General features: G+C 39.0%; 1 protein-coding gene across 1 annotated transcript in view; it reads left to right on the top strand.

Moving 5' to 3' along the window:
• Nucleotides 1-10,958, top strand: part of ATP2A2 (ATPase sarcoplasmic/endoplasmic reticulum Ca2+ transporting 2) — a 51,935-nt gene that overhangs the window by 19,133 nt on the left and 21,844 nt on the right. Inside the window, exon 6 of the mRNA XM_004379088.2 lies at nt 9,807-9,887. Coding sequence (XP_004379145.1) covers nt 9,807-9,887 — 81 coding nt within the window. The remainder of the gene's footprint in view (nt 1-9,806; nt 9,888-10,958) is intronic.

Genomic DNA, 10,958 nt, shown 5'->3' with positions numbered 1-10,958 from the left:
TTTTTTTTTTTTTTTTGCCTAACCGTCCTGACTAGAATCTTCCAGCACAGTGTTGAGTAGAAGTGCCGAGAGTTGACATCCTTGTCTTGTTTCTGATTCTAGGGGGAAAGATTTTAGTCTCTTACCATTGAGCGTGTTGGTAACTGTGGGTTTTGTAGATGCCCTTTATCATGTCAGGGAAGTCATGTCACAATTTAATTTTTAGGCTGTCAACGTGCTTTGTGTGTTTTTGTTTTGATGGCTTCTCATGGTGTATGTATGTTGAGGCTTTTTTTTACTTAAGTTCTACTTTTATTAGGGTTAACAATGTCATTAAACCTGCAATTTGACATCTAGCCCAGTAATTCAATCTGTGAAACTGTAGAAATGAACTTCAATTCTAAATGTAGATCTGAATTTTTTTTTGTTAGTCCAAGACTTAACTCTCCACATAGCCCAAAGGGCTAAGTTAAACGGCATGAATTGTACTTTTAGACAGTAGTGTTTATGAAATTGGGATGGGAAGAGCTTTCTGAAAACTTGAGAATCTGGAGAAAATCTTGAACTATTTTGAAGATGAAAGCAAATACTGACTTGCTATTTTGATTCTTGCGGAAAGGAACAGACTTTTTGTAGTCATTGTTTACAATGTTAGGGTCATCTCCTGACTAGGGTGATAAAGCTTTGGGAAGACATCTGATAGGATGATTTTGCTGAGCTTTTCTGAAGGCTCAGTTGGGGGAGGGGGTGCAAGGAGTTAGGAAATGATATTTTAGGTGTTCGCTGTATGAGCTAATAACCTTTCCAAGGAGAAATTGTGTAAGTATGCACAGCAAATGTTTATGTAAACTTTGGAAGTACCTAGGACGCAGGAGCCAAATAAAATGTATTTGGCAAATAAAGATGACGGAGACCCACACGCCCATCTTCTGAAGGCAGGGTAATTTTGCATTATCTTAATGTCAGGGACATATTTCTCTGGGTGGCTAGATGGAAACCAGAAGTAGTGAGATCAAGTCTAATTGTATGAGAAATGGACATCAGCAGTTTTTGACATTCTGCTTTCTGAATTATCTGTAATACTATAAAAGTTAATCAAAACTTTTATGATAGCCGTATAAGTCTCAATTTTAGAAGTTGGGGGGTTTTGGTATATTCCCCAGGGGGTTATTTACTGATTTCTCAAGGGCCCAGTTCTCAGGATTGTTTAAAACAAACTTAAGGTATCTTGGTAACCCAGAGTTGATGAATAGCATGAGGACATAAATATCCTCAGATGACTTCTATCCCGTAGTATACTCTGAAGCAAATCGTTTTAAGGTTATGTAAGTGATGGAGATGACACAATCTTAACACTAAAATTGCATGGTTTCTGTAAGAAATTAATTGTATATTTCCTAAAATGAAGACTAAATGTTCACCAGTAGTGCCAGCCATTTCAGGATTTTTCAAGAATAAAAAGGAAAAAATTTTAAAGTTGTGGCTAAATAAAGGAAGAAGAGTTTTGCTTTTGATAATCACCTTGCAGGAATGAGGTTTAATAATGTGTGAAGTGGCTTTTCCAAGCAGTTGAGGAAGAGGAAAGACCAACTTGTGAAATAAGATAACTCAATTCTCGTAAGAAAACCTGCATTATTATCCTGATCTTGCATGACACCTGACAAGTATGTTAACAGAACGAGTACTTTTTTAAGGAGCTTTCTGGCTTTAAAAAGGCCTGGTGGCACAATGGTTAAAGTGCTTGGCTGCTAACCAAAAGGTTGACCCATGAAACCCACCAGCCACTCCACAGGAGAAAGATGTGGCAGTGTGCTTGTATAAGGAGTACAGCCTTGTAAACCGTATGGCGCAGTTCTACTCAGCCCTAAGGGTCACTATGAGTCAGAACTGACTTGACAGCAGTGGGTTTGGTTTGGTTTTTTACAGCATTTGTTGACCTGGGCCATGAGTTCAGGTGAACTTGTTTTGCTTTTAGAAAGCTGTTGGGATTGGAGCGGCCTGGCTTTTAGCATGCAGCTAGCACGTCCTTCATAGCTGCCCGGCTCTCAAACGCGAATATGGGGTCAGTTCTGTGCGGTGCGGGGCGGGGGGGTCGTCTGCATGCTTTTCTGTAAAGGACCAGCTAGCAGATAACTCTGGGCCTTTGTGGGCCGCATACAGTCTCTGTATCAAAACTTTTTTTTTTTTCCCCCTAACAATTCTTCACAAATGTAAATCATTCTTAGCTCAAGTGCTGCTTCATAAAAAACAAAACAGAAAAACAGGTCGTGAATTTGGCCTGCTGGTCCCTGTAGTTTGCCTCGCAGTGCTTCTCTAACTTCCTGTGCATAGGAATCAGTGCTTCTCTAACTTCCTGTGCATGGGAATCAGCTGAGGAGCCTTTTTAAAATGCAGATTTTGAGTCTGTAGGTCTAGGGTGGAGCCTGATGCCTCCGTTTCTAACAAGCTCCCACGAGGACCATGTTTGGAGAGCAAGGCTCTAGAGCAGCAGTTCTCAGTCACAGACCCTTTGAGAATTAACGAAAATCTGTGAACTCTCTCCCCAAAGATACATACTCAAAATTTCGTATATAATTTCAGGGGTTTTGTTTGCCTTCCTCCCCAGGAGCCTAGCTATTTGGTTTTAAAAATTGAAGTACAGGTAAACAGTATGATTAGGTTAAAAATTGTCTGTATAAGCAATTTACATAGTGTTTGATAGAACGTGGTTAAACTACTGATAACCATTGATCAGAGAAATAGAAGCAAAGAGGTATGACGGAATAAAGTGTTGAGCGTGTGTTTTCTTTTACGACTCTCTCCCCGGCCCCAACGTGGAGCTGTTTCTCACTGGGAAGGATGGGAGCAAAGGGCTAGTTAGAGTGGAAGATCTGAGATGAGTGTTGTTAGTTGCTGTGGAGTTGGCTTAGAGTCACAGCGACCCCGTGAACAGAACAACAGATGGGAACATTGCCCGCTGCGCTGTCTTCACGATGATGCAGGTCTGAGACACCTGTATCCAGATAATAGTAGAAATCATTATTTGAGTTGAGTTCCTGTAAATTCATGTAGAAACAGAAATATAAGTTCTTAATGTTAAAAACTTGTAAGAAGTTAAGCTTTCTGGGAGGTCTCCCCAGCCATTAGGCAACAGTGGACTTGATTTTGGCCTGACCTGATTTTCCCAGGACTGGCATTTCCAGATTTCCTATAAACACACCTTTTTCCCCCTCCTCATGACTCAGTGGGAGTCACAGGACCAGTAAGTGCCAACCCTTCCCTTCCACTGTGATTAAGATTTTGGAAAAATTAGAAGAAACCATGTGGCATGGGGAACACCTTTTCTAAACGTGCACAAAACCACCGTGATTGACAGATTTGCCTGTGTAGAAATCTAAAATGACTTTTATGTTGAAGGCATTGTAAGAATTTTTGAAAAGATGAAGTGTTCTGCATGACCAGTGTATTGAGAGTATAAGGAAATGGCAGGGACATAAATTTGCTGGAATATAAATTTGTAGGAAAATGCTACTTCTATGAATCTGTCCTACAGAAGTAATGAAGTCTATAAGCATGTTTACCATATAGTATTGTAGTAGGAAAAATTAGAAACACCTAAATGGCTGTGAAAATGAGGAACGGTTAATTTGGTCCTTAGTATGGCTATAACTTAGTATGGCTATAAAATGCTGTGACCTTGAGCAAGTTAGCTTTCTGTGCCTCATTTTCCTCATCTGTAAATGAGAATAATAGCACCTTCCTTAGAGTTTTGTGATGATTAAGAGTCACTTGTACGGCCCTTATAGCAGTGCCTAGTATAGAATAAGCATTCTCCAAGTTTTAGCAATTATTATTACTATGCAGCCATTAAAAAAGAATGAGACAGATCTGCGTATATTACTTTAAAAGGTGTGTGGTTTTGTTTCAGTGAAATTTAGTGTTATGCATAAAGGTCTAGCGGATATATATACTCTTCACAGCTTGATGTGTATTTGTTGGATGAGGGGAATGACAGATGGGGCTTTTCCCTTTTAAAAGTATATATTGTAATAAAAAGACTGGAACCTGCCTTGGTGGGTGTGTCAAATATTGTGAACTCTAACCTGGCTTAGGGGGTAGGCTGCATCAAATTAGTGATTTTTCTTGCTGTCTCTTATATATCGTAATTGGAAACTTGCCTGCTTGGGCTAGCTATGCCTTTTTTACTCACTTTTACCGTAAAATATTCCTTAATGTGAGCTAGTACTTCGGTACTTTAGATTTTTGCTTTGGAGCCACACAGAAGTCTAATTCCTCTTCATATGGTGGCCTGTTAGGTATTGGAAGGTTAAAAATATATATATATATATCACTTTTATAGCTGGAGGGTAACTTAGAAACCCTTATTTTAGTGATGAGGACAGTAAAAACTCTTCAGCGTTTGTAACTTGTCCAAGAGCACGTGGCAATTTTTGGTAGAAATGGGAGTCTCAGCGGTGTGCTGTATCCTAAAAAATTTTTTATTTCTAAGTTAGTTTGAGCTCTTCCAGTTGTTTATATAACCAATTTCAAACCCATTACCATCTTGATAGCTCTTCTTCAGTCTCCAGTTGAATGTAGTTAGGTGACTGGAGCCTGATAGATATTCTATATGCTTTTCTTCTGCTCTTAGAGCCTAAGGGACTTCTTTGGCAGCTGTAGTTGCCCTCCCAGTTAAAACCCCTGAGTCTTCCTCACGTGGGCTTCCCTCCTCCATTTCTAATCCTCTGTTAGCATAGATGGTGTTTGTTTTTAGTCCAAATACAGATTTTTTTAAAATTGCATTTGCATTTTTAAAAGGTGAGGCACATCAATCATAAATACCTGTTGTCATTGAGTCGGTTCCGACTCACGGTAACCCTGTAGGACAGAGTAGAACTGCCCCATAGAGTTTCCAAGGCTGTAATCTTTACAACAGCAGACTGCCACATCTTTCTCCCACAGAGCAGCTGGTGGCTTTGAACCCCCAGCCTTTCAGTTAGGCAAGTTCTTAACCACTGCATCACCAGGGCTCCTTCACGGTAGATAATCCTCCTGAAAAACAGATTTGGAGCAAATGTAGTGTGCTATGGCAATATGTAATGTTTCTTCCTTGCTCACCCCATGGCCTGGAATAGTTGTCTGCAAATAAGGCTTCTCAACTAAAGAATTTCATTCATCCTGCTTGACTGAAAAATTTATGACTCAGGTTGAGAACATAGTGAAAATATTTGAGTCACAGTTAAATGTTTAAGTAATTGAGGTTAATTAATTCTATTGTGGCTTTTCTAAGGAGCCATTTAAGTTAAAAAAAATAATAGTGGTATTAAGGAGGCAATTTCTGATCTTATATATAGTTTCCTCTTAGAGAAGATGCTAATAACTTCGGAATTTGCTGCGATAGATTATATATATATAAAACAGACCTATAAACAGGATTTTTCTGACTAGTGCTGATTTTAACCATCAGTATTTTTGACATGAGTATGTAAACAGTATCATGGCTTATAAACATTCCTTTCTAGATTTTAAGGTAAAGAAAGCATATACAGTCATGTGCTGCATAACATCTGTTTGGGCAGTGTCTGACCCACATATCCGTCTGTAGTCTCATAAGGTTATAATAGAGCTCAGAAATTCCTGTTGGAGAACGGGACATAACTAGACATAGCGAATGCAGCAGCTCCCCACATGTAACGTGTATTACATGTATGCAAAGCAATTGTATACAGAGCCCATGTGGCAGAGTCCAGTGCTTCACATCTCTTTCGGGAGCAGTAGAGGGCATCCAAGGGGACTGCAGCCAAGGCTGCGCAGCTGTGGATGACTCAACAAGGGGTCTGAATTGATGGAGGTGGAGGGGAGGGGAGGCTTTGCTAAGTCTATAATATGGTGTTGGCACGACGTCCAAGTCACATCCTGTCCTGTTTCACAGAGCGAATCGTGGACGATAAGTGACACATGGCTGTATTCAGAATAGTTCCAAAATGTACCAGTGTTACTATTTCCTTTAACTGATTCTTTTTGCTTTCTTGGTGACCCCTAGAGTGTACTTGGAGGATTTGGTTGAGAGTGAAAATTATCTCTTCATTGCAATAGCAGGTTAAAGAGCTGAGAGTTAAGGAGCCAAGACATGAATTTGAGAAGTGTCGGATGTTGTACAAATGGAAGGTAGTTTATTAGAGTTCATTTGTTTGTATGTGCTTGGCCCAAAGAGACGGAGGAAGAATTTGGAGGAAAAAATTGCAGAGCATTCCCTTGGCAAGAGTTAGAATTTTCCACTAGTACTTGCCCTCGGGGCATTGACGTGCCCCATCAGGGAAATATTACTGGATGTGATCTTCGGAACAGGACTGCCTGCTTCCCGTGTACAGAACCACCTGAAATTCACAGAAGCCTGTGGACAAAGGAAAGTTGTTGAGTGGGAATTATTCAGTGGGTCTTTACTTACATGGCTCTTCCACCTCCTTAGAGAACCTGCTTTCTAATGGACACGATCCTGAGTTGAATCTATGACAAACGAAAAGCATGGAGCAGAGTCACACAAGTTAAATGAAGTCTTTTCATTAATTGAGGCAAGATGCCTTTTGCTTCTTCTTCCCCTTAATGTCCTGTCGAAAATGGGAAGATGGGTTGGTCGGGATAATATGGCCTTCTCGCTTACAGAATACTAGAATATGGCATGTTTCTAAACTCATTTTGTATTCATGCTTTAGTACCTTTCAAGTAAAATATCAGTTTCTAATGGAAACAGATTTAAACGTGAAACTTTGAAGTATATATAGTACACCTCACCAGTGTTGTGAAGCTTAGGGTCTTCTTGGCCTAGACCTGGCACGCCTGGGACAAAGAAACAGCAGGTAGTAAAGACTACCCTAAATAAACCTTTCACAGGATCTGTGACCCTAATTATTGTAGGTTGTTTTCTTGTACTAATCTTTCTAGTTCATCTGGAGAACTTACTAAAATATAGATTCCTGGCCTCTACCCCAAATGCACTGAACCAGGCTCTTGGAAGAATGGTTCCCAAATTAACTTTAATTCTTAAATATTTGCCTGACAATTAGAATGACAGTTGTAAGACAGAAGAAATTTTGAGGAGAGCTTGAGGCCAATTTTTAAGGGCTTAACAGGTCATGTGTTTTACTCTAGCTTTGATGCATTACTGAATTTCTGGCCAGAATCAAATGTGTAGCCATACAGTTGTGTACAGCAGAGATACTCTTCATATGTTTACATGGACGTTTAGGGGAAGGTAGTTAGTTTCTTTATAATAAATATTTTTTAGTACTGCACATGTACAGTATTGGTCCCACCTTAAACCAATAATACGTTGGCTCTGTTACCCTGGAAACAAATTTAACCTTGATATTTACTGCCTTGAAGATAATTTTCTGTCAATTTCCGGTCCTCTGAGCTTCCACTGACACAGCCATATAAATGCCAGGGCATGGCTTTTGCATCGTCTTGTAGTTCGCTCTCATTTTGCATGTTAGATTTGGGGTACATGTATACAAGTATGAGGTAGGATTTATATATGGAATTGTTTAAGTAGAATAAAGGCATTCACCTTCCAATATGAAATCGAACGTTACACTCCTTTAGAATTGGCTGGTATGTGCTCAGCTGTTAAAGTGGCAGTGTGATCGTGTTTATAGATTGTTGGGACCTACCTCTATGCTACACCAGACAGAAGTCTTGTCTTCTGCTTCTGTAGGATAGTGTTATCAATTGCTTCAGACAGTAAAAATAATTTTTCCATTGGGGATCATATGTTCATCATTGAATTCATGGTATTTTCATGTTCAGGGGCAAGTGGGATCAGATTACTTATGACAAGCAGTCATAATAAAGGTTTTCTTTTAATTTGGTTTAAAATTTTCATCTTAATGGGGGTAAGAATTTAACTGTTGAAGGTCAAAGTTTAAAATATGGACACTTCACCTTTCAGAGGGTATGAACAGAATTCTGTTAAAATGGAAGGTTCCAATCTATGCTGTCTGAATATTGCTGTTCGTTGCATAAGCATTTCCAGCAGGAATTTCTCCTTAACTTAATGTGTCCCTGCAGTCAGCTGCAGGGATGATCTTTGCCTCCTGAGATTATGTATTGCCAGTCTCTTCTGTACTGCCTTGTGACCACACTGCTTACTTAGGCTACAGGGTTGTTTCAGGAAGTGGAGATACAAAAGCAAACTGCACTTGCCCTGAATTCAAAAGCTCCAAAGTGCAGGCAAACGGGAACGAAACTGAAGATTTTAACAAGTGAAATAAGTCTATTTCTTAGACAGAATGCCATTTTGTCAGATTGTATGCAAGTGCTGAGAAGGTTATAATGTAGAGTAAGTCTGGAAAGTAAAGATTTGACTTAAAATACCATCTGCAATTCTAGGGAAGACTTGTTATGATTTCTAACTGTTTTTGCATAAGGCTTCCAAAACCCCTTAGTTATCTTTCAGAAAGACAGGGGAAGCTGTCGTAGGCTTATCTTTAATGTCCAGTTGCTGTGGTCCAGATGTGCACTCATCCAGCAGTGTCGGGTCACCAGCAGTGTGCTGCGCACTGTTCTTGAGGTGCATGTGAAGCACTGGCTTTATCTGTTAGCGGCTCTGCGTGGTGGCATCTTACTTTATATAGATCAAGGAAAGGGCTCAGAAGTGGGCCCTTGAAGAGCTATTAAAGGAACTGTTTGGGCCAGAAAAGAGGTTATTGTAGAGCTTCATTCATTTGGTAATTCCAGAGGTAACCAGAGGGTACAAAGTGTAAGGTCCACCTCCCTCCCGTGCCCTAGCTGCCCAGTGTTACTGTATGTGTTACACCTGCCCAGAGTGGTTTCCTTATACCAGTGGTAGCGTGGTATACTTGATGTTTCACATCTCATTTTCCTAGTTAATATACGGTACATCTTACAGTTCACTTTAGTATGAACAGAGTTTCCTCATCTTTCTACTGTTAACCAAAAATTACGCTGTGAATAACCACAGTTTGTGTGAGCATATCTACCGAATAAATTCTGGCATTCATAGGTTAAAAAATTGTGCATCTGCAGTTTTGGTAAATACTGCCAACTTGCCCTCCAGAGAATTTGTACAAGTTACCTTTATACTCAGCAGCATACACGGGGTGGCCATGAAGTCTGGGAACATAAGTGAGTTAGAAATACTAAAGGGGCTGTTCCTATTACATTGCAAGACGGGGTGTGCTTAGTGACATATATCCAGCGTTTGTGGCAGTCACTGTCACAATTCTCATTCATCGCTGCACACACTGATGGGACATCCCGGTGATTTGTGCCTCTGGTCTTTTTACTGAATAAAACTGCCCAGTGTCCAGACTTTATGGTTCTCCTGTTCTGCTAACCTGGTGTATTTTCTCAACTCTTTCAAGTCTGTCAGTTTGTTAGGTAAAAAGTGATTATATCTCTTTGTAGTTGTTTGTTTTGATATATCTCTGAACTCACCCCCTTGTATGTATGTAATAAGTCCTAAGAAAAATATTATATAAATTATTTAATTTTGCTGAACAGAAAAGTAGTCTTCAAAGTGAAAGCTTGGAGGCCTGTCTGAGCATATATAGCTAAGCTCTTTAAAAAAAAATAATGTGCACTTGAACTCAAAAATAACATGCACTTGGAGGTTGTCCTTATTCTCTTCCTGTGTAACTCAAAACCTAGTTAGTTTTTATGGCCCTGAGATAAGTTAATTATCTCACTTGTTTTAACAGATTTTTGTATGTTTGTACTGTATAAACACTTTTTTCTTTTAAAAATGTGTTTAATTTCCAGACAAACTCTTCTTTATGTAACATGATTGCCAAATTGCTTATTTTACCTGCCTTTTTTCCCCCAACTAGTTGGTGACAAAGTTCCAGCTGATATAAGACTAACTTCTATCAAATCTACAACTCTAAGAGTAGACCAGTCAATTCTCACAGGTAAATACTATATATCGGAAGGTCATTAGATTCTGGAGCCTTTCTCATATCTCATGCTAACAGGTTTAGTCTTGCCCGACCATACCTTTTATGGTATCCCATCTTAATCTTCTCTGAGGTATTTGTGTCTTAACTGCTTTATCAGTTAGGCTTGTTGCCAATATAGGGGGCTTGAGGCATGAAGAGGGGGACGCATGCTGGTGATTTCAGAACAAAACAAACTTGGCCTTCATCTCATAAGGTACTTACTTAGTTAGCTTTTAATTTTCTTCAAAAATTAGTTTTTGTTTAAAAGTAAAAAACAGAATCCCTACTGTGTTTTTACTTTTCTTAAAAGGTTATAAATCCCTTCAGTAGCAGAGGTAGTAATCTTAAGGTTGAGGTGGTATCTTCTTGTTTTGTGGAAAGTGAGTTATTACTTAGTGTCCTTTTTCCAGGCCATTATAGGTTCCAGGACTGTAAATATTTTCTTTGGAGAATTGCTAATTTCATATCTAATGTACTTCACAATAATCAAATGTACAATTAACAAAAGTTAGCACAAAAAAGTTGGCAAATAGTCTACTACCTGGATTGTTTGGAACATTTTCCCATTTTTGTTTGATAAAGGCACAGTCTAGGGTGGAGGGTTCCTATTAACTGGAAATAAGGTTGTCAGAAGACTAACTTTAATACAATGCTAACATGAATTAAATTGTGAGTAAATACGAAATTTAAAGGTGATCGAGATTTTCTTTCTGATTTTCAGTTTTTAAAAACAACTAGTATTATAAACGTAGTGATGTGAGTAACCTGGGCTCTCTATTTTTTATTGTTTCTTTATGAATGGCTTGTCTATTAAAACTCCGATCAGCAGCAGCAAGCTGGAAACTAATTAAGCCATAAAATGTTGGAGAATTGGGCAGATTGTGTGTATGAAATTCTCATTGTGCCCTACAGAACTAATTGCCATTTTAAAACTTCATAGAGGCTCTTGATTATCTGCTTTCGTTAATCATACTGTAGTTTTAGGCCAGATTGAGAATCAGATTCTTTTATCGAGTACTGAGAGTGAAGTCTGCTTCAGGTAAT

The sequence above is a fragment of the Trichechus manatus genome, unplaced genomic scaffold (assembly GCF_000243295.1).
Source record: "Trichechus manatus latirostris isolate Lorelei unplaced genomic scaffold, TriManLat1.0 scaffold00061, whole genome shotgun sequence".
Classification (NCBI taxonomy): Eukaryota; Metazoa; Chordata; class Mammalia; order Sirenia; family Trichechidae; genus Trichechus; species Trichechus manatus.
This window is presented reverse-complemented; position numbering and strand designations above follow the sequence as displayed.